This window comes from Oncorhynchus tshawytscha, linkage group LG29, assembly GCF_018296145.1.
Source record: "Oncorhynchus tshawytscha isolate Ot180627B linkage group LG29, Otsh_v2.0, whole genome shotgun sequence".
Taxonomy (NCBI): domain Eukaryota; kingdom Metazoa; phylum Chordata; class Actinopteri; order Salmoniformes; family Salmonidae; genus Oncorhynchus; species Oncorhynchus tshawytscha.
Genome location: NC_056457.1, coordinates 21,389,817 through 21,413,538, shown reverse-complemented (window position 1 = coordinate 21,413,538; position 23,722 = coordinate 21,389,817). Strand labels below are relative to the sequence as shown.

Below are 23,722 nucleotides of genomic sequence, written 5' to 3'. Positions count from 1 at the left end.
GAGGACAATGTTTAGTTGTGAATGTGTAATTATGTTGGGAATGTGAGTATGGGTGCAAGTCACTTAAGTATGTGAGTACACCCCTCAATCATTCAGATTTGCTATATGGATTGTGGGCTGCTGAGCTGAGAAACATGCTGTCACACGTACATGACAATATGTGTGTGTGGTCATTTTGTTTTGTGGTTAGCCATTCTGTTTGATTGTGTAAGAAACATTGGTGGCCTGTCCATGAACCAGACAGTAGATGTGTGGCAGCACTGGCTGGCTTCATTCTGCTGTAATACTGAGCTCTAGTTATGGAATTGTGGGAACCCTACCCTTATAGTTGGCCTGGATAGGGCTGAGCGATATGGCCAAAATATCATATCACTGTGTTTAAAAAATTGGACAGAATGACGGTATTTGACAGTATTTCATATTTTAAATAATAAAAGTTCTAAATTTGCTATATGAGTAGTGTGTGACCTTAGGGTGGCAACACACATTCTAAGTGATTTCAATTGGTCTTTCTCCATTCTGATTGTTTTATACTGTTCAATTAAACTTTTTTCAGCATTTTCATCTATTTCTGCATTTCCTGCACTCATTTTAGATTATTTCGACACTGCCATGTGTGGGTGAAAAATATGGGCAAACAATCTAGGCCATATATTATTTATTTATTTATTTATTAACAGTGGTTAGACTACTGACCATACTCCCTTCTCAATACAGATATCAAGTTATTTGACTTACAAGGAGAGGTTAGTCTCGGTTGCCGTGGAGAGAGGTTTTGACAGGTGTTTGTGCTCATTGGAGATTGGCTAATCACCCTATAATCACCCTATAATCACCCCATAGGGGAGGGCTCAGGCCAGGGACTTTAACAGTTTGCAACTCTTTTGCTTATACCACAACCCATAGTTACTGGTATACTCTGTTGTTGTGAAGTTAACATGTAGTGATGGAGAGAAGGATCTTCCTCTGGTGCAGATCTGGACAGGTTAAACCAAGCACAGCTAATGTTTTAGAAAGCCAACAAACCCAGGTATGGTACAGTCCCTGAACCCAGGTATGGTACAGTCCCTGAACCCATGTATGGTACAGTCCCTGAACCCATGTATGGTACAGTCCCTGAACCCATGTATGGTACAGTCCCTGAACCCAGGTATGGTACAGTCCCTGAACCCAGGTATGGTACAGTCCCTGAACCCAGGTATGGTACAGTCCCTGAACCCAGGTATGGTACAGTCCCTGAACCCAGGTATGGTACAGTCCCTGAACCCAGGTATGGTACAGTCCCTGAACCCAGGTATGGTACAGTCCTTGAACCCAGGTATGGTACAGTCCTTGAACCCAGGTATGGTACAGTCCTTGAACCCAGGTATGGTACAGTCCCTGAACCCAGGTATGGTACAGTCCTTGAACACAGTTCTGGTACAGTCCCTGAACCCAGGTATGGTACAGTCCTTGAACACAGTTCTGGTACAGACACTGAACCCAGGTATGGTACAGTCCTTGAACACAGTTCTGGTACAGACCCTGAACCCAGGTATGGTACAGTCCTTGAACACAGTTCTGGTACAGACCCTGAACCCAGGTATGGTACAGTCCTTGAACCCAGGTATGGTACAGTCCTTGAACCCAGGTATGGTACAGTCCTTGAACCCAGGTATGGTACAGTCCTTGAACACAGTTCTGGTACAGACACTGAACCCAGGTATGGTACAGTCCTTGAACACAGTTCTGGTACAGACCTCACATAGTCATTTTGTTCTTAGTATGTTGCCATATTCTGCATTAGCATGCAAGTTCACCAGGTTCTCACTTCAAACCAAGCTGCATTAGAGGTAGCTTTGACAGACAGGTAGGTCATTTCCACACATGGCTCCCACTCTGTAAATTCTTGTGTGTTTTATTAAGAGGGTGTCAACAGGTGAGTAATTAGCATGGACTAGACTGATCTGGATTCTGTCCAGAAACACAAGTTGACCTTCAGCAGCCAGTGAATGAGGTTTTCATAGAATCCCGCAGAATTGAACCCCCCCACCCCCACCCATTTATGAATGTATTTAACTATTATGTACATGTTTTCCCATGAGCCCCCAGTGCTGCAGGGTTAGTACTGGAGTGTGATAAAGTAAGGGACCTATACTGTGAGTAAGGACTATAATGGTAAATGTCATGGCTTGAAGCCATGATGCAAGACAAGTGATAACAACATACACACACACACACACATTTTTATCTGCTTAATGTGTACCAGCAGTACATGAAAGGATTCCGAGCTAAATGTCCAAGCGGTCAAGCAAAGTCAAGGACATTTCTCACAACCTCTCTTTCCATCTTGTTTGCTATCTCTCTCTGCCCCACTGTCTCTGCCCTTCTCTCTTTCTTTGTCTTTCTCTCTCTTTCCCTCCCTCACACAACCTCTCTATATTGTTCTCTCCCTCTCCCCCTCTCACCCTTCTCTCTTTGGCCTGTACTCCTGATTGCATTTTGGTTTTAAAAAAAGAAAGTCAAAGATTTTGGGAGGGATTAGTTAAACCCTGCTCACAAGAAGAATAAAAAATCTGACTTAAATAAGGTTGTTTGGAGATTTACTGGCACATTAGTGTCCCTCTAAACAGAAAATAACAGGGAGGAGACAGGGATATGATGAATATGAGAGGAGATCCATCAGAGCCTATTTAATTATTTTTATATAAGCCAAACACTGCCGTCTGAAGAAGAGTCCAGCCATTTTTACTTTGTCACAGTTTTCTGAGGTTGCAATGGGCATCAATGGGGGGGATGGAGGGGGCATTTGGCAATTTAAGTTTGGTTTCAGTAGGTTATTCCTGATCTCTTTGTCGTCAACATTAATTATGGACTTTGGCTCCCAGGTAGGAGGTGTAAAGAGCTTTGTGGAATTATAGTGTTATAATGTTAGTGTTGATTTGTTGTTGCTTTTTAATTCTCTTTTGTGACTTCATTAGCCCCATGGTGTTCACAATACAACTGACTCTATGTGGTCGCAGCTGAACTGTGGAGTTTTCCAGGACGACAAATGCGTTGATGAAACAATCTGCTCTCCCTCTCACACGCGCCCCTGCTCCAGCCAGTGTTCAGTTGAGTGTAGACTTCCCAAAGAAAGAAATATCACCACTCTCAAAAAAAGACTGCTTCCTACACACAAACCAACTCAAGCTTACCTCAGATAGTCTTTAACATATCAGGGGCTGAGAAAAGAACAGTAGCTCTGAGGCCGTGTGCTGCTCTTCCATGCAGAAGGCAGAATGCTCTTCCATGCAGAAGGCAGAATGCTCTTCCATGCAGAAGGCAGAATGCTCTTCCATGCAGAAGGCAGAATGCTCTTCCATGCAGAAGGCAGAATGCTCTTCCATGCAGAAGGCAGAATGCTCTTCCATGCAGAAGGCAGAATGCTCTTCCATGCAGAAGGCAGAATGCTCTTCCATGCAGAAGGCAGGATGCTCTTCCTGTCACGATCTTCCTCCTCTTCATCTGAAGAAGAGAGGCGAGAAGGATCAGAGGACCAAAATGCGGCGTGGTATGTGTTCATGTTGAATGTTTAATAAAAGAAAGAACTGAACACTGAATACAAAAAACAATAAACAAATAAAGACCGTGAAGCATTCATAAGGACTGTGCTGACACAAGCAACTAACATAGACAATCACCCACAAACAAACAGTGCAACCCAGGCTACCTAAGTATGATTCTCAATCAGAGACAACTAATGACACCTGCCTCTGATTGAGAACCATACTAGGCCGAAACATAGAAATCCCCAAATCAAAAACAAACATAGACTGCCCACCCCAACTCACGCCCTGACCATACTAAATAATGACAAAACAAAGGAAATAAAGGTCAGAACGTGACACTTCCCCACAAAAAAATGTCTCCAAAGCTTTGGGTTTTTACAAAAGTGCTATTAATGATGGTCTCCCTGAACAGGATTGGTAGCCTTGTTCAAGTTAAAAATCCTCAGGACCACCCAGGCTTTACCTATGACTAGCCAGGTAGTTCCCAGCACACTTTTCCCTTCTCATACTAACCTGTGGTCTGTAACTTACAGGTACTGATGCGTGTCCCTGGGGCATCGGCTTAGTCCATGCATTAGTGTGTGGTCTTTGACCCTTGAATGAAAAATATTATGTATCAGTGAACATTCATCGTATTGTCCCTCCTGATAGTAGAAATCAACAGAGGCACTTCTGTAATAAAACCATGTTATATTGTCAGATACCTGCTATCAACCCTATCACATGCTAAAGAAACACTACGCAGGAAAGTTGTGTGTTGTGTGAGAGAGATGGAGAGTTCTGGAAGAACAGGAGAGCTTGAGCGGCAGGCAGGGGGGTGTCAGGGCTTTGCTCAGAGCCAGTGGCCGTCAGAGATAAAGAGTGTGTGTGTGTGAGAGAGGGAGCGGGTTTCGTTTCCTTTTACAGCCTCTCTGTGATGCAGCCTCTTTTTAAAGGAACACCAGCCACACAGCTGTACATGACAGTCTACGGCAGCAGGGACTCTGTTGCTGTTGGACTCCTCAGTGGATCAGAGCGTTCAAAGATTCAAAGAGAGGGAGGTAGAGAGAGAGAGAGAGAGAGAGAGAGAGAGAGAGAGAGAGAGAGAGAGAGAGAGAGAGAGAGAGAGAGAGCTGCAGGGAAAGGACAGAACAGGTTCTCTTGGGAAGTGCATTTAAGAAGAATAGCCGATTCAGAGCTGAATGAGATTTATATGAGACCAGCTCTCCTCTGGGGGTTAAGCTTTCAGCCTGCCTGCCAGCCTGCCTGATTTCTTTCCTGCTTCCCTTCCTACTGTGTTTCTACTGTGAACTATCTAGCTGGCTCTAATCTCCAGTCTCTCCACGCTGTCTATATTGGAGAGAACCCCTGGGATCATCTACTTGGATTGACGGTCACTACTCAGTATTGTCCTTGGATCAGTTTGGCAGGGCTCCTAAAGGAGAAGATTGACCCAGCTTGTTTCAAGTGCGGATTCTGCAAGGTGAACATTGATGCTTGAATCGGGTCTTGTTCAGGCTTGATTAAATCATATCTCGTATTTAGTTGGATATGTACTACTTGGGTTTATACACTATACTTGTGTCCCATCGTGCCCCATGAAGCGATTCGGGAGCCTGAGGGCGAGCAAGAAGGAGCCGGACAGACAGACAGGGAGGAGGCAGTCCGAGCCCCATGACCTCTTGGGAAGCAGTAAGCGGGCAGCATTTGTATGCACACTAATACCAATTTGTACTTAAACAGTTACAGTAGATGTGATTTGTACATTTGATGCCAAAACTGTGTCTTCAGAAAAGCTCAGTGAGTAACTGTGTGTGGGAGTGAGTGTGATAGTTTTCTTGGATCTAACATAAAGTCCACTGTCTTCTCAAGGAGCTGGCTTGATGACCGATGTGATACTGGAAGGCTTCAGAAGCTTAGGATGTTGTAATGTCACCAGGGTGTTGATAGCATGAAAAGCCAGGGAAAGATAGTTTCTATTGAGAGGGAGAAAATGCCAGTGAAACAACTAAGGCATTTCAGTTATCTGTTTCTGTAAAATAAGGGAAGATTTTTAAAATGTATTATGACAAAATTTGAAAAACGCATTCATGGGCCTGATCTCAACTTGGGGTAGTGCACTCTCACTGTGGGCCACGCTGGCTGGATAGCTAATTTCCTAGAGTGCCTGCAGTTCATTCTTTGGATTGATACTGAGCTCTCTTACATCCTTTCACCGCGAGGAAAGGATATGCTCCTTCCACATACACACACTTATTTTTGCCATCAGGGAGTGGAAGATGGTTCCATTGTAAACTAAATCCAGCCATTTACGTAATCACCATGGCCACTGTCAGTGAATGAGAATGGAGTGACAGATTACAGTGTGAAGGCCTGAGATTACAGGAATACTTCTGGGGATGGCCAAAATTTAAAGCCACATTTAGACCGCAGAGACAGTTGCTATTTTGCATTATTGACGTTATGCTTAGGATTTTTTAAATTCACATTTAAAAGTGGAATTAGGTGTTCCTAATTTTTTTTGAGTACAAACGAGAAATATAAATAAAATGAACAGAGCAATACAGCATAGGTTTGAAAGTCTGACATGGAAAACATTTGATTAATAAAGATACTACTGTTTCCTCATTAGCTGCCTTGAAATTACACGACAGCTCTGAAGTTCTTAAAACGCCATGACGATCACCTCAAAGTCTGTAAACAATGTCAAATACGTTTCCTGGTAGATGTGAGGGGTGTCATGTAGTCTTGTCATCTATGCGCTTTCAAATTGCATCCCAAACAAGTGATAAACACCGAGAGCTTTTAAATAACCTTTTGGTTTAACTTCACTTATCGAAGGGCTGACATTTGAACATTTCCTGGCAACACTCCATCTAGTAACAAAACATGTGTTCATTAGGCACCAAACAGAAGAAAACAGAGTAAAACAGCAAGGAACAACCTGGACCTGGAAATGCTTGTAGTTATTTACAGTAGTTCAGCATCACATACTGCATCACTGATTATTTATTTACTGCCTGTAGTTTTTTATTTTCCAATAGAGGATGATCATTTAAGGTGAGAGGGAAATGTTTGAATACATGAGCTTTGACTGTCCATACTTTGGGTGGGGTGATTGTCTGTTTGTTTTTACAGATTGTATTTAGATTGAAATCTGCATTTGATCCAAACTGGCAACCGGGTGCTTGCAGAGAAATTCAAAACTGTATTAGCACTGTGCTACGACAGAATGTTTGAATGGGTATTCAGTGGAGTTTCGTTTGACATGGAGGAATGCAGTTGTTTTCTGACGTCATTAGGTGGCACTGTTGGCTTCCTTTAGAATTCAAACGTCTTCCTTTTTCAGATGAAGAATCAACAACAGTGAATACTGTTTTACCAAAATCTATGCGAATGATTACAGTTTATCCCGAGTATATTGGTGCAGGCCTATGAAAAAGGGTACTGATCGTTGTTTAGTATAATGTGGTCAGGGTATTTGCACACTTTAAAACTGCATCTCTCCTGTCTGGCTGTTGTGTGCAAAGCTCTTTGAGGAATGACATTGGAGGACATAGCAAGTCAGACTCTTACCGTTATGAAAACATAGTGCCATTGATTGATTAGTCAATCAATCAATTTATTGTTCACCTCCCTACTTATGATCACACAATTAAAGTCATTATACAGTTGTTATGTAAAGTCTTGTAGGGGCTGGAAAGGTCATAGTTTGTTGCCCCCGCTAGCCATTGAATGTGGTTAGAGGCTTTCTTCATTATCCAAATGATTAATGTCTAGCTCTAGGTAGTCGAACCAGTAACACTTCTAATACTGTAGGTCTGAATGGGTGACCAGTGACCACTCATCCAAATGATTGAATGTCAAGAATAAGTCAGCAGTATTTCTCCCTTGTAAAACACTGGAGGTGTCACATGGCCGTGTGTGTGCACGTGTGAAAAGTGTAAATCTAACCATCCTATTAGGCTCTGTTTTGGTTAATGCTCCCCCGCCCACCCTGAAATGAATGTTGGTACACCCTGCTGAATGCTCTCGCCTCTCTGTCACCTTACATGACACTGTCACAGATGGAAACTCCCCAATAGTGCGCTCTCTCTCACTCTCATACATACACTCTGTTACCATGGTTCTCACACCATGACATCCCATGATTCAACTTGTTGATTATATGGCACTGTGATCTAATGAAACCCAGGGGTTGTTTGACTTCTAAGTCATTAGGATTTTTTTCTAGTTTTATTTAAGTATGACACTTTAGGCATGTTGTTTATCATAGCTATAATGGATTACAGTTAAATGCAGACGACCCACACATCCCTGCTAATCCAAATGGATTGTGAGCTGTCAAATAACTAAATTATTGTCTCTTTCAGTCAGTTTGTACTGTGCCATTTTATTTTATCAGCTGGCGAGTGCGTCAGGCGAACTGTGCTTATTTATTTCTCTCCATCTGCTTCATGATGTAGCAGTGACTAGGGTTGCAAAGGGAGGGTATATTACTTGACACTTTCAATGTTTTTACAAGTTATTCAAGTATAAAATGACCAAAGTTACGATAGATTGCCATAGATTTTATGTCAATTACCCAAATTACTGAAGATTCCGGTAACTTTGGTAAATTACTTGTAGCTTTGCAACGCTAACAGTGACACATCAAGTACCAAATACAAATATAATGGTGCAATGAAGACTCAGACAAGATCATCACAAATAGCTCTACTGCTAGCCAATGAGTTCATCAACATTTTGAATGCATTGAAATTAGTTGTTATACACCCGTCCAATGTCAAGTGTATGGTAACAAAAGGAGACTTTTGGTAGACAGGGGTTGAGTGTTTTTTTTAGTCATAAGCAGTGGCCATTTTAGCATGTAAATCTTAGTCGGGCAAAAACAAACTCTGGGATGCATGCCAGCAAAGCCACTACTCAACACTAAATAATACATTAATTGCACTATTAGAGGTGAGGGCTTGCATGGAGCCCCAGACCGAGGGTGATTGACCGTCATCTTGAACTTCTTCCATTTTCTAATAATTGCGCCAACAGTTGTTGCCTTCTCACCAAGCTGCTTGTCCTGTAGCCCATCCCAGCCTTGAGCAGGTCTACAATTTTATCACTGATGTCCTTACACAGCTCTCTGGTCTTGGCCATTGTGGAGAGGTTGGAGTCTGTTTGATTGAGTGTGTGGACAGGTGTTTTTTATACAGGTAACTAGTTCAAAAAGGTACCATTAATACAGGTAATGAGTGGCGAACAGGAGGGCTTCTTAAAGAAAAACGAACAGGTCTGTGAGAGCCGGAATTCATACTGGTTGGTAGGTGATCAAATACTTATGTCATGCAATGAAATGCAAATTAATTACTTAAAAATCATACAATGTGATTTTCAGGATTTTTGTTTTAGATTCCGTCTCTCACAGTTGAAGTGTATCTATGATAAGAAATTTCAGACCTCTACATGCTTTGTAAGTAGGAAACACTGCAGATTTGGCAGGTCAAATACTTGTTCTCCCCACTGTATATTTAGTATTACTTTCTTAGCTACAGTATACATACCTCCCTGGCATATTACATCATTTATGCTGCAGCATACAATACATTTTTGCATTCACCTTTTTTTGTATTGTATTAGGATCCCCATTAGCTGTTGCAAAATCAGCAGCTACTCTTCCTGGGGTCCACACAAAACATGCATAATACAGAACATCAATAGACAAGAACAGCTCCAGGACAGAACTACATCATTTTTTTTTAAAAGGCACACATAGCCTACATGTCAATACATACACAAACTATCTGGGGTCAAATAGGGGAGAGGCATTGTGTCATGAGGTGTTGCTTTATCTGTTTTTTTAAATCGGGTTTGCGGTTTATTTGAGCAATATGAGATGGAAGAAGGTTCCATGCAATAAGGGCTCTATATAATATTCTACGCTTTCTTGAATTTGTTCTGGATTCGGGGACTGTGAAAAGACCCCTGATGGCATGTCTGGTGGAATAAGTGTGTGTGTCAGAGCTGTTTGTAAGTTGACTATGTAAACAATTTGGGATTTCCAACACATTGTTTCTTATAAAAATAAGTAATGCAGTCAGTCTCTCCGCAACTCTTACCCAAGAGAGACTGGCATGCATAGTATTTATATCAGCCCTCTGATTACAATGAGAGCAAAAAGTGCCGCTCTGTTCTGGGCCAGCTGCATCTTAACTAGGTCTTTCCTTGCAGCACTGGACCACACGACTGGACAATAATCAAGATTAGACAAAACTAGAGCCTGCAGAACTTGCTTTTTGGAGTGTGGTGTCAAAAAAGCAGAGCATCTCTTTATTACGGACAGACCTCTCCCCATCTTTACAATCATTGAATCTATATGTTTTGACCGTGACAGTTTACAATCTAAGGTAACGCCAAGTAATTTAGTCTCCTCAACTTGTTCAACAGCCCACCATTCATTACCAGAGTCAGCTGAGGTCTAGAATTTGTACCAAATACAATGCTCTTAGTTTTAGAGATGTTCAGGACCAGTTTATTATTGGCCACCCATTCCAAACCAGACTGCAACTCTTTGTTAAGGATTTCAGTGACTTCATTAGCTGTGGTTGCTGATGCACATATGGTTGAATCATCAGCATACATGGACACACTTGCTTTGTTTAATGCCAATGGCACGTCATTGGTGAAAATAAAAAAGAGTAGAGGGCCTAGAGATCTGCCCTGCGGTACACCACACTTTTCACTTGAACAGGAAGGTGGCGCGGTGGTCCTTCGGGGGCATATTTTGTCATCAAAGTCTGCAATTCTCTGGATTTATGGTTCTTTCAAGACAACTGGTCGAATCATGATGACGTTAGTGATCTTCAGCTCGCAGCTCTAGAAAGTGGCAATTACAAGTTGAATGAAAGTTCAAAATGTATTTTCCCAGTCGTAGCTATTTTTCCCCGAGTTCCCAGTTGTCTTGAATTCACTACAGTCAGATTTTGTAGTTCCGAGTTAAGTTGTTTTGAGATTTCCAACTTGTTGTGTAATGTTTATGTCCAATGGCCGATGAGCACCGATACGTTTTATCTATATTTTCTCTTCATTATTTATCTTCATATGACAAGGATTAAAAAGGATTTGCCAGTAGATTGTCGACTTGATTCATGATGATGACTGCTAGCTAAGATTTTGAAAGTATGATGATCAGTCCAATCAAAGCTACTGTAGATATAACGTGATTTGATGTAATTGTATCTGTGGCCAATTATCTTGAGCCTTCTTGGAAGGGCACTTCTAATTTAACTCTATGGCAGCACCCAAGGGGTTATGATTTTCGAGGTCTACCCTTGGACTTGGCGGTGACGTCGTGTCCTCATGAGTGACAGAACACTGAGCCAATCACGGCACAATTCTCCATATTTTCTGCTGGCTTGCCCCACCACCACAGAAAGCACTGAGCTAGGCTGAAACTCCTGCATTGGAGCTGACTTACTCAATAAAACAAAAAAGAGACCATGTTTCTAGCAGCTTTATTAACTCAATGATATATATATATATACATTTTTTTTTACATTGTTTGCAAACTGATATGTGACACGAATGAATGCCAAAATAACATGCAAAACAGGCAAGCCCCCCCCAAATGACAGGTCACCACTGGTCATGAGTGTTACTTAAAGGCAAATTATGCCGAAATGGAGAGCAATTTTTTTATTCAAGTGAATAATTCCAGCTCCTTAATTACCAGTGAAGAAGACACTTGAAACCAGCCCTTTAAAGTGCCCTTTGAAGTGTGTAAAGTGCTCTGTAGTAGAGTTCAATTGGTGCCACTGCTATTCACGTGAATTAACTGTTCATTTGTTTTAATGTGTTTATAATATATTTAATAGTGTGTTTATAATTCCATCATAGTGTGATTTAGTCCAACTGCTTTATTCACAAGAATGTCCAATTCCACATCAAACAAATACAGTCCATAACCAATAAGGTAGAGATGCATGTAATGTATTGGCATCATAACCTTCTTGTGACATCTTGTTGTTATGATGCCCACAGATACTACAGTGACATAGGGACATGAATGCAAATATAAAACCTGAGTGAGATGGAGGTAGGGATGTTGACAGACAGAGAGACATGGGGGGCAGCAAGCTGTCGTTTCTGTCAGACAAGCCAGACACATGCTGTGAGAGTGTGAGGCTAGCTGATGTTTCATAGATCACACAACCATGGCGAGAAGAATTAGAGATTAGTCGACACATGGAAAACATCATGGCGCAGTAAACAATATTACCTATATTTCCAGTGGTTGCCTTGCTGCATAGCAGACAAGCTATAATTTCAACTGTGCAATTAACCTTTCTTGTAATTACCCAGGTGATGGAACATGTAGGCCAGCACACATTATTAAAAAAGACAGACAAAAGGCCAAATTAGCAAGAATCCGCCCTTTTTTTCCATTTTCACCTAAAATGACATACCCAAATCTAACTGCCTGTAGCTCAGGACCGGAAGCAAGGATATGCATATATGCAAAAAAAATGAAGAAAAAAATATATACATTTTACAAAATAACATTGGTATCTATTTACACACTTTCAATATTTGGAAGACCCTCAGTCCTCTATAAAATCAAATTGATTTATATAGCCCTTCGTACATCAGCTAATAACTCAAAGTGCTGTACAGAAACCCAGCCTATAACCACAAACAGCAAGCAATGCAGGTGTAGAAGCATGGTGGTTAGGAAAAACTCCCTAGAAAGGCCAAAACCTAGGAAGAAACCTAGAGAGGAACCAGGCTATGAGGGGTGGCCAGTTCTCTTCTGGCTGTGCCGGGTGGAGATTATAACAGAACATGGCCGAGATTTTCAAACGTTCATAGATGACCAGCAGGGTCAAATAATAATCACAGTAGTTGTAGAGGATGCAACAGGACAGCACCTCGAGTAAATATGAACAGTTTAGGGTTCCATAGCCGCAGGCAGAACAGTTGAAACTGGAACAGCAGCAAGGCCAGGTGGACTGGGGACAGCAAGGAGTCATCATGCCAGGTAGTCCTGATGCATGGTCCTAGGGCTCAGGTCCTCTGAGAGAGAGAGAATTAGAGAGAGCATACTTAAATTCACACAGGACACCGGATAAGACAGAAGAAGTACTCCAGATATAACAAACTGACCCTAGCCCCCCGAAACAAACTACTGCAGCATAAATACTGGAGGCTGAGACAGGAGGGGTCAGGAGACACTGTGGCCCCATCTGATGAGACCCCCGGACAGGGCCAAACAGGAAGGATATAACATCACCCACTTTGCCAAAGCTCTACACAATATTGTGCTGCTGAGGTATAATAAACAGATGTATTTATATAGAGTACAGGGAACATAAGGTTGAATATATTATTATAGATCTACTGTCTCTTTTATATTATGACATTTCAGCTAGATCTACTGTATCTATTATATTATGACAGACCAGCTAGATCTACTGTCTTTATTATATTACAACAGACCAGCTGTATCTACTGTCTCCATTTCACTTTGGCCATTGTTGTGGGCCTGCCCTCCCCTCAACAGCCTCAAATAGGCTATTTCATGTGGGTTGGGGTGGGGCGGCAAACACATTTCATCACTTTTCATTGCATCATTTCATCACATTACATTTTTATACATTGCTTCTAAAATTTTAAAAATCACAAATAATATTTTATATTATTAATTTCAAACAAGGGCATAAGCATGAGAATAACTTACCAGTCCAAAACGGTGACATTGTTCCTCTTCTGCAGGCACCGTTACAGATTATACACAGTGGCTACAACGGTGTCCTCTCCGTTCAAAAAATATTCCTCCACTTGGGAATCGCAAAATTAATCGTCCTACAACAATCTCTGTCTCACTTTTCCGATCAATTTCTTCTAAAATTGTGTGTACATCTGTATATCTAGACTTAGATTTAGCTTCCATGACGCCATACTGATTGATATATAAACAGCTGAATCTGCGCGTTTACCAAAACAACGCTGTGTGTAAAATGCGTAGCTCCTTCCGGAATAAAACTTCAATAGCGAATTACTCTCTTTACGCTGGAGTTTACGACATGGGTTGGTCTTCCAACACATAACCATTGCATATTGCCATTTACCTCAGCTCATTGGCTATCTACCCAGCTAGATTTCAAGACGATCAGTGGTCATTGGGTTAAAATACAGTCAATCAACGAAACATTGGTCCTATCATTGGTGCACAGTTATGTCATTACTTGTTGTCTTCAAATCGGTTTCTTTCAGTCAATATGTCCTGCGAAATGGCCCATCAGGTTCACTGGTTGTGTTACAAACAAACCAGTTGATTGCAATGAAACCAAACATGACTGGAAAAGTCCCGTTTTGTGTGGGTTATTTACCTGGAATGTGACGTTTGAAAATGGAATGAGACGGAATTCACGACACAAGCGGTTCACAAAATGTTTTGGGTTAGGCTATAAAAACGGATTTTATCAAACAAAAGATAATTCATTGTGTAACAATGAGCATTGGGATTGCAAACGGACGAAGATCGTCAAAAGTAAACAATTTATTTTAATGCAGTTTGGGATTTTGTTACGCCTGTGCTGGTTGAAATAGTTGTTTTTATGGGGCTCTATCCTCAGATAATTGCATCGTATTCTTTCACAGTAAATCCTTTTTTAAATCTGACAACGCAGTTGGATTAGCAAGATTCTAGGCTTTCGATACATGTGAGACACTTGTATTTTTATGAATGTTTAATATGACTATCTATGTAGCGATCACCGTATGTTGTGGAATTTCAGTCCGCTACTGGGTTCCATGCTCAGAGAGGTTCACTTCTTATGGTATAGGGGACGGTTGCGTCCCACTTGGAGAAAAAAACAGGGAAAATGCAGCGCGGCAAATTCAAAAAATTATATAAAAATCTAACTTTCATTAAATCACACATGTAAGATACTCAATTAAAGCTACACTCGTTGTGAATCCAGCCAACATGTCAGATTTTAAAAAGCTTTTCGGCGAAAGCATAATAAGCTATTATCTGATGATAGCACAATGTCAACAAAGAGAGTAGCATATTTCAACCCTGCAGGCGCTACACAAAACACTGAAATCAAATATAAAACATGCATTACCTTTGACGAGCTTCTTTTGTTGGCACTCCAAAATGTCCCATAAAACATCACAATTGGTCCTTTTGTTCGATCAATTCCGTCCATATATATCCAAATGACCATTTATTTGACGCGTTTGATCCAGAAAAAAAAGTTTCCAAAAAATGCAACGTCACTACAAAATATTTCAAAACTTGCCTATTAACCTTGCCAAAATATTTCAAACTACTTTTGTAATACAACTTTAGTTATTTTTAAACGTTAATAATCGATCAAATTGTAGACGGGGCAATCTATTTTCAAAACAGGAAGTTAACAATCCATGTTCCTTTTTTACGTCTTGCGCAACTCTCAATAGTGTAACGTTGTTCCTGGATGTGCTTCTTCTTCGTTGCACAAATGAATAACCTCAACCAAATTCCAAAGACTGGTGACATCCAGTGGAAGTGGTAGGAACAGAAAACAGGTTCCTAAGAAATACAACTTGGCAATGAGAATTCAGGGAACAGTCAGAGGCAAAAAAAAACAAAAAAATCTGAACAGTTAGTCCTCTGGGTTTTGCCTGCTACATAAGTTCTGTTATACTCAAACATGATTCAAACAGGTTTAGAAACTTCAGACTGTTTTCTATCCACATCTACTAATAATATGCATATCTTATATTCCTGGCATGAGTAGCAGGAAGTTGAAATTGGGCACGCTATTTATCCAAAAGTGAAAATGCTGCCCCCTATACCTTAAGAGGTTTTAATACACCACAAGGAGTTCTCATTTGCATGATTCAGGCAGTTTATGCAAAACTCTTTGAAATAGTTACACTCCTGCCTTTATGGAGAAGTCTATTATGACCTTTAGAGTAATCCAAAATATCATTAGTTAGATAGCTAAAATGGTGTCTCCCTCCCTCCATCTCCCTCTCCCTGCATCCCTCTCCTCATAATGCTTGCTTCTAGCCTGGGAAGCTGTGTACACTGGTCCACAGCCTAATGACTTTAAAGGGAACCTGTCCTGTTTCTCTTGCAGTTGTGTGTAGCACCAACCGAGAGACAGAGAGAATGGATGGCTTGGTGTAGGACAACGTGATGTCCGTTCTGCTGTGTTAAAGGGAGTTTTAATGCCTTGCTGCTCACCAATGGAGTTTACTACCAATGTATTCTCCATAGAGCTCCAACAGCTCTGGCAATCAATCTCTAGGGTTACAGCAAATGTTTTGAAAGCTAATGGCATGGCTTAAATAATATGTAGGAAACTGTAGGAAATTACATCTTTATTTATTAATTGACACAAGATCATGCGACACACACACACACACAATCACTTACAGGTTTCACTTTAGACCTCATTGTAATGCCGTTCACGTCTTCTGCTGGGGAGGACTACATTACAACCCTACAGAACCTACCCGTATATCATCCTACAGAACCTACCCATATTTCACCCTACAGAACCTACCCATATTTCACCCTACAGTACCTAACCGTATTCTGTGCACTCTGCAACACATATTTCATTGTGAATTTGGTCAGGTCGTCAAAAAAGTTACATATTGCTGCTTGAAAGTTCTCCTGCAACAGGGTGATCAAATTAAGATCCTACATCTATACTAGTCTATACATGTGACTAACCCCGTACCTCTTTCCACTCGTACCTGTATACGGGTTCAAAATAGCAGATCTGGACCTAAATTGTAACGCCATGGCTGTAGCCTACAGTAACATGCTATACATGACATCAGAGCGCAAGGTCTTCCGCTTCACAGCCAGTATTGTTTTGACTGACAGCGGTTCTGAACTTGAACAAGAAGTTGCCCCCATCCCTCCCACTAATGGGGAATCTTTTGCAAATGTTTTGTTGTCCAAGTGAGAGAAAAAAATGTAGAGGCGCCTGTTTCTCAAACTAGACACTCTAATGTACCTCATGCTCAGTTGTGCACCGGGACCTTCCACTCTTCTTTCTATTCTGGTTAGTGCCAGTTTGTGCTGTTCTGTGAAGGGAGTAGTACATAGCATGGTACAAGATTTTCAGTTTCTTGGCAATTTCTTGCATGGAATAGCATTCATTTCTCAGAACAAGAATAGACTGATGATTTTCAGAAGAAAGTTCTTTGTTTCTGGCCCTTTTGAGCCTGTAATCGAACCCACAAATGCTGATGCTCAAAAATACTCAACTAGTCTAATGAAGGCCAGTTTTATTGCTTCTTTAAACACAACAACCGTTTTCAGCTGTGCTAGCATAATTGCAAAAGGGTTTTCTAATGATCAATTAGCCTTTTAAAATGATAAACTTGGATTAGCTAGCACAACGTGTCATTGGAACACAGGAGTGATGGTTGCTGATAATGGGCCTCTGTACGCCTATGTAGATATTCCATAAAAAATTGTTTCCAGCTACAATAGTAATTTACAATATTAACAACATCTATACCGTATTTGATGTTATTTTAATGGACAAAAAATGTGATTTTCTTTCAAAAACAAGGACATTTCTAAGTGACCCCAAACATTTGGACTTTAGTGTATATAATATATATTGTTACTGCTCGACTAAAACAATCTCAGTCGACCAATAGCCTAACGACCAAACAATCGACCAGTCGACTATTTGGGGTCAGCCCTAATACAGTGTCAACGTTTATGATCACTATGCTTGATATACAGTTACAAGATGCCATAGCGTCATACCCTGGGTTGTTCTGAATAGAATGAGCCTATGTTTGTCGTATTGAGAATAAATTTGGCGTTGAAAACGCATCTGAATCCACTCGTGACTATTCTTTGCGCACCAAAAGTACGATCTGCTTCTCTGAATTGCCCTGTGAAAGCCTAACACAGTAAGATCCTGTGATTTTGTAACTTAGCTAGCCATGTTGGCAATAGAACACGCTTTCAAATTATGCTCACCTGACCAGATTGCGATTTTTTTTAATGGAGCTTTTTTGGAATGCGTTAACAACAACAGTAATTGTGTGATGGCAGGGATGCAGGACTGTGTTTCAAACAAAACAACTACAAGTCTGATTGCTCTAGTTCCTCAACAGCACAGCTAGGAGAGCTCAAATTAGTTCAAGACTCTTCTTTGAGTCATAAAAGTGCATTGAAATTACGTAGGAACTTTGCACACTTTGGAGAGGTGAGGCCCGTTGGAGACACCAGTTAGTCATCTCACTCAACCCCTTGTCATTTTGTTTGTCTTGTGTTGCACCTACCCCACATTACCATGAATATTCTTATTGTGTTACTCAATGTGTCCAGAATATTTTCAGATTGTGTCATCAAATGCAGGAAAGTACAGTAAATGTAAAATGCACATGAAATCAACAGTGTAATGTTTGGGTTCAGTCTTGTGTCAGATTAACTGTTTTGTCCTCATATTTAGTCTAATAATTTCCCCATAATCTCCAAATTGTTACTTTTTGATTCCTACCATGGTTATACATTAGAATTTAGCCCTATCCATATAGGCCAATTCCCACGAGTGTAAGGGCTTAAAAGTCTGGTTAAGTGCCTAGAGGACTTTATTGATTATGCTTGGGCTCATCAAGGAAGATGTACTGCATCATCTGCATGTCAATAAGGTTGTGTTAGATTAGAACCTCTGGGAGTAAGAGCTGATTAGTGGTACCTACTCCCTGTAAATTCCTGTTTTGTTGGATAGCCAGAAAGGAGGATGTGTGTATGCCATGCATGTGATGAGAACGTAACTAGTATGACAGTAGCTCATTAGTATAATATGGACTTTCTCTTCACACTTGACTGTTTAAATGGTGTATCTGTCGTTTCTTTTGAAACCTCTTCTTGAACATCTCTCTAAGGGCTATGTTGTTATGAATTAAGATGTCTTTTGATCTAGCTCTGTCCTTTTGAATTCGAAGTTGAAAGGTGATCATCCCTCCTGGCTTTGTTACAGTGTAAAAATGCTTGCTACAGCAATAAATTATCCTCTCTGAGGGGTTTTAAATAACTTTCCAGCTATTTTTTGTCTCTGAACTCCATTACTGCTGGTGTAGAATTACAAAATCTTCTCTGAATCTTCTGAATAACCTACAGGCTGACTTTGACTGTATATTGCATTCAAAAAAATACATATAGAAATGACAGGAGAATCTGATTAACATCTCCAAGCTCTGTCCACATCACCAAAATAATGTTGTCTCAACTTGCAAAAAGGCAGCACTACAGGTTTATTCCCTATCTATCTCATTCTGAATCCTTGCTAAATGTTCAATTATGTTCAATGTTCAATCAGACAACACCCCATCTGTGGTTCCTTGCATAGTGGCACTCTGGATGCCCATCGCCCTCAGACATGTTAGATTACGGCAGAAAGATCCTCAGGTCTTTTTCATACTGAAAGTCTAATCCACCTCTTGTTCCCGTTCTTCGTTTCTCCTTAGCCTCCGGGATCTCCTCGCCCCCCTCAACTCCTCCGACTCAGGCCGCCAAGCAGCCGCCGGCGTTCCCGCTCGAGGCCTATCGGAGCGAGCCGGAGAGGCTGGAGGCACGGATGCGCTCCTACTCATCCCCGCCAGACACCGGGCAGCGCTTCAGTCTACGCTGCTCCAAACCACCCATGACTCCCTCCGCCCCCATCGCTAACTCACGATCACGACCAGTGAGTACTACCCCACTGATAAAAACTAGTTGAAATAGGGTGCATCTGAATAGTCTAAAGCAGATTCTTCTTCTTCAACTGCACTGATCTGACCATAAAGGATAGGCAAAAGCAATACTGCAATGGTCCTTTCAGATCAGTGCAGATTAAGGAAAGGAGATGAGGAGAGGAAGCTACTTCAAACTATTGAGATTCATCTATGAAGTCAGTTCTGGTGGCTGTTCCCTCCCGTAATGCATTGATGGGTGGTCCAGACCACAGCTGGGTACATTAACATAAGCATTTACATATTTTGTCGCTTCTTGCAAATGATTGTCATCACTTTAACGTCCATCTAATTTGATATTTATTATATAGAATTCCAAGCAGCTGCACTGTTTTATTTAGAATTGTGAATTTAGAGTCTGTTTTGTCTCTGTGGCCCATGAGAACTACAACAGTATGCTGCTGGAATCTCTGCCCTTACTGTGCATCCTATCCCACTGGGTACAGACGTCAGTTCAACGTCTAGTTTGAGTTGTGAACTAACGTGAATTCAAAGTGAAATCAACAATACATTTCACCATGTCACTGGATTTAGTTTTTTTTTTTAAAGCCCTTACGTTGATTACTTTTTGCAAATACAATCAGTCTTCTTGTTGATTCAACATCATCACATAGATTTTGGGGGTTGAAATGACATGGAAACAACATTGATTCAAGACGTTTTTGCGCAGTGGGATCCCTCTCTGTCTCTGCCAGGTGATACACTGGTTTCACTCAGCTAGTGGAGAGACACTAGCCTGATCCCAGATCTGTTTGTACTGTCTTGCAAACTTCTATGGTCATTGGCATGCTATTTGGCATGGCAATGATCATAGGAGTTGGCAAGATGGCTGGATGAGGCAAGAGAGACACTGTATAACAACCACAATAATCAACAACTTCAATCTAGAGAAATCTTAAAGGTCTCTATTGCTCTCTCTCATGCATATTTTTGCTTATTCCATACTTCACAGTTTAAATATTACATTGATAGGTTCAGAACCAAAGTTTTGATTGAGCATGGCACATCATAAATTGTGAATGTGTGTTGTCATTTGCATACAATTTCATTAATCACTGAATTAACATTGTCTGCCTGGTATCATAATTTGTAATTGGAGGACTAATCAAGGCTAATCAAGAATGTGAAAAATGTTAAACAATGGCTGCATTCCAAACACTTAACACACCCTCTCCCCTCAGCCCTCAAATTAAGTGGACACTTCTGATGACGTCTGACACTTGCAGGGCAAGGGACAAGGGAGGAAGTTATACATTTTCCTTGCCCTGAAATTTGTCAGTCGTTTGTCCCGCGACTATTGTATTTTCAGCTTCGGTAACTTGTGGGTGCTTTATGTGCTAGAGTCAATTATGATTGCATGTTTACTTATATTAACTACATAATTATTAATATACGCCTACTGAATGATAGCTAGCAAATTAATAAGCTAACTAATGTTGGCCTGCCTAGCTTCTGAAGAAGGAAAATGTTTTATTTCTACAATTTCCAAAAGCTAACCAAACAAAAACATTACTTTTGAGACATGTTAGTGCATTAGTATCAACATTTCTAACTTATTTACATTCGTTTTTACTTTTTTACCTTTGTATGTTGACTTTTCCATATTTTATATTTCAGTATTTTTTTTATATTGCAACAATAATAACAATATTACACATCAATACAGGGACATTCCTGTGAATTCTCCATATTGACATTTTGAGGTTTTAAGTTTTTACTGACATTTCTTAGCAGATGTACAATCATCGCGAATTGCATTATGGGGCGTTTCAGGCCCTGAAGTGAACATAATTGTACACTCGCAAACTCAATCAAAAATGAGGGCTGAGAGGCTTACGTTGGCAACTTCCCTCGGTTGGCTAATCAATTGGGATCGACGACGAAGATGGTCGCAGGGATTCCCCAAGGGCGTAACACAGAACCCAAACCGGCTGCGCGCGCCATCGTGCATAAATGTATTTTATCCCCCCACACAAAACACGATCACGACACAGGTTAAAATATCTAAACAAACTCTGAACCAATTACATTAATTTTAGGGAAAGGTTGAAAAGCATTAAACATTTATGTCCTAGTTAGCTAGCTTGCAGTTGCTAATTTGTCCTGGGATATAAACATTGAGTTGTTATTTTACCTGAAATGCACAAGGTCCTCTACTCCGACAATTAATCCACACACAAAACGGTCAACCGAATCGTTTCTAGTCGTCTCTCCTCCTTCTAGGCTTTTTCTTCTCTTGACTTTATATTGCGATTGGCAACTTTCATAAATTAGGTGCATTACTGCCACTGACCTCATTCATCTTTCAGTCACCCACGTGGGTATAACCAATGAGGAGATGGCATGTGGGTACCTGCTTCTATAAACCAATGAGGAGATGGGATAGCCAGGACTTGCAGCGCGAAATAGCGTCAGAAATAGAAATTACCTCTATTTTAGCCATTGGTAAAGCAGATGCTCGTTGGAGCCCACGAGCAGTGTGGGTGTAATAATTGAATAACATAGATTTCTAAATTGATTTTGCAAGGCATGCACACCAACGGTTTAGTCAGCCTGTGAGGCAATGGTAAGTGGAGGAGGGTGTGTCTTGAATGAGTTTGAAACGCAGCCAATGCCGGTCATCGACTGACAGATTGCTAAAACATATGATGTGATTAGCTGATAGGTAAAGTACCTATCCAGGCGTTGTAAGATCTGGCAGGCGTTCATTGTATTTTTCATAGCGACTGCAGCAAATTGGAATGTTCCACTTTTACTTGAATAGGGGATTGGTAGCGTGCATCCTATTTTACGTCAAGCGTCGTCAGTCGGCACGAAATTACGGGATGTAGGCTACCTGACAATGCTCTCTAGTCTACTAAAATACGCTTACTCTACTCTTTTTACCAACACCGAGCAAGAAAAGAAAGACATGCGTTCATGAAAATCGCAGGAGCCTTTTATGCACGAAACGGTTGGACTGTGTTTCTCGTTTTTGTGTTGGCACCGCACAAGAGGAGAGGAGTTTCTCATGCCCGGCGACTGTCAAATCAGTAACGTTACCAGTTCGGAAGGCTAGTTGCAGCTCGGGAAGGCAACATAAGCTATCTGTTCGCTACATTGTATCCACTATAGTGTGGTTGACAACCGTTACTTTTTCTACGACCTACTAGTATTTCATAACCGACTGCGCCCTGGTCTCTGCTGCCATCGTTGCCTGTGCAGGGCTGTGGAGTGAAAGAGGAGCGAGAAGAGTCATTCGGTCAATTGGCTATCTGTACCTCTTATCTACAGGTCCACGGTTTAGCTGAAGGCATGCTGGAGAAACTTGATCTAGAAGATGAAGGTAAGCCTCTTTTCAAACTTTTTGGAAATGTATTTTCAACTAGTAGATCCGCAAACTCATGCATAACCTTTGTCATGGCAGTTGACAAGGTAATGCGTCAGCCAAATGAATCTGTGAATGATCTATGATTTTTATGTAATTAGCCTAAGCAACAGTTCATGAAGGACATATAGCACGTTGATTATTGGTCAATTGAACATACATGGTGCCTTCAAGTCATATATCATGCCAATAACACATTTAGTGGTAAATGTATTTTTGCCCAAACAATCCCACCCATGGATCATATTCCCATTATTCGAGTGGTGTAGTCTAATAATGAAAACGTGTAATAAAAAAACAAACATGTTTTGAACTGCTTTGTGAGTATATCAAAGGTGGAACCGAACTATATACCAGCTCTGTAGCCCATCATGTCAATGTTTAGAAGCTTTAGTGGATGGCAGGGACCTTCATTGTTAGCATGAAGGGGATTCAGCTCATGTTAGGGGGGAACTTGTTTGCTGTTATCCCTGCTAACCTGTTGGCTGCCTCCCTCAGTCCAGACACAATGCGATGTTGCATCTGTATCAGATACAGTACTGCTGCAGCATAGGTAGTGTTACCCCATAGCTTGACAGTGGTATATTAATGAGAATGCTGAATCATAGCGTATCCATTTTATCTAGTGTTTATACCAAATAGCGTCTCAGCTTCGCTGTAAATAACTGATCTAATCAGAAATACCCTACAGAAGAGCTTGAACAAGGAGATGATGGGGGCTACTGACAGGGCAGTGCAATTCTGCCTTGATTAAGGGAGCTTTAATCTAGATGTTTGTGAATATGACTTACTTCACCAGATGTGTTTATCATCTGACGTCAAATGAAAGACCAATTACATGTGAAGTAGAACTAGAAAAAACTGCCACAATCTACCCACCTAGGCAGCTACCCTAAACTGTACATGAAATACAATATATATGCCACTTATCAGACTCACTTATCCAAAGTCACTTCTAGTACAGTGAGTTCAGGTCACTTGACACGGTCTTCAACACATTTGGCGACATTTTCAAGTTTAGTCAGTAGCCTATTTGTGAGTGCTCAGAGCTTCGATTAAGTTGCGTAGTGCACAGGATATAATGTCATGC

The 23,722-nt window shown here is 40.9% G+C and overlaps 1 protein-coding gene across 5 annotated transcripts in view; it reads left to right on the top strand.

Moving 5' to 3' along the window:
• LOC112233576 (5'-AMP-activated protein kinase subunit gamma-2) overlaps positions 1–23,722 on the top strand; it is a 102,882-nt gene that overhangs the window by 52,530 nt on the left and 26,630 nt on the right. For all 5 annotated transcript variants that reach the window (XM_042308414.1, XM_024401316.2, XM_024401315.2 and 2 more), the window contains 2 exons: positions 19,002–19,219; positions 22,539–22,590. In XM_042308414.1, coding sequence (XP_042164348.1) covers positions 19,002–19,219; positions 22,539–22,590 — 270 coding nt within the window. The remainder of the gene's footprint in view (positions 1–19,001; positions 19,220–22,538; positions 22,591–23,722) is intronic.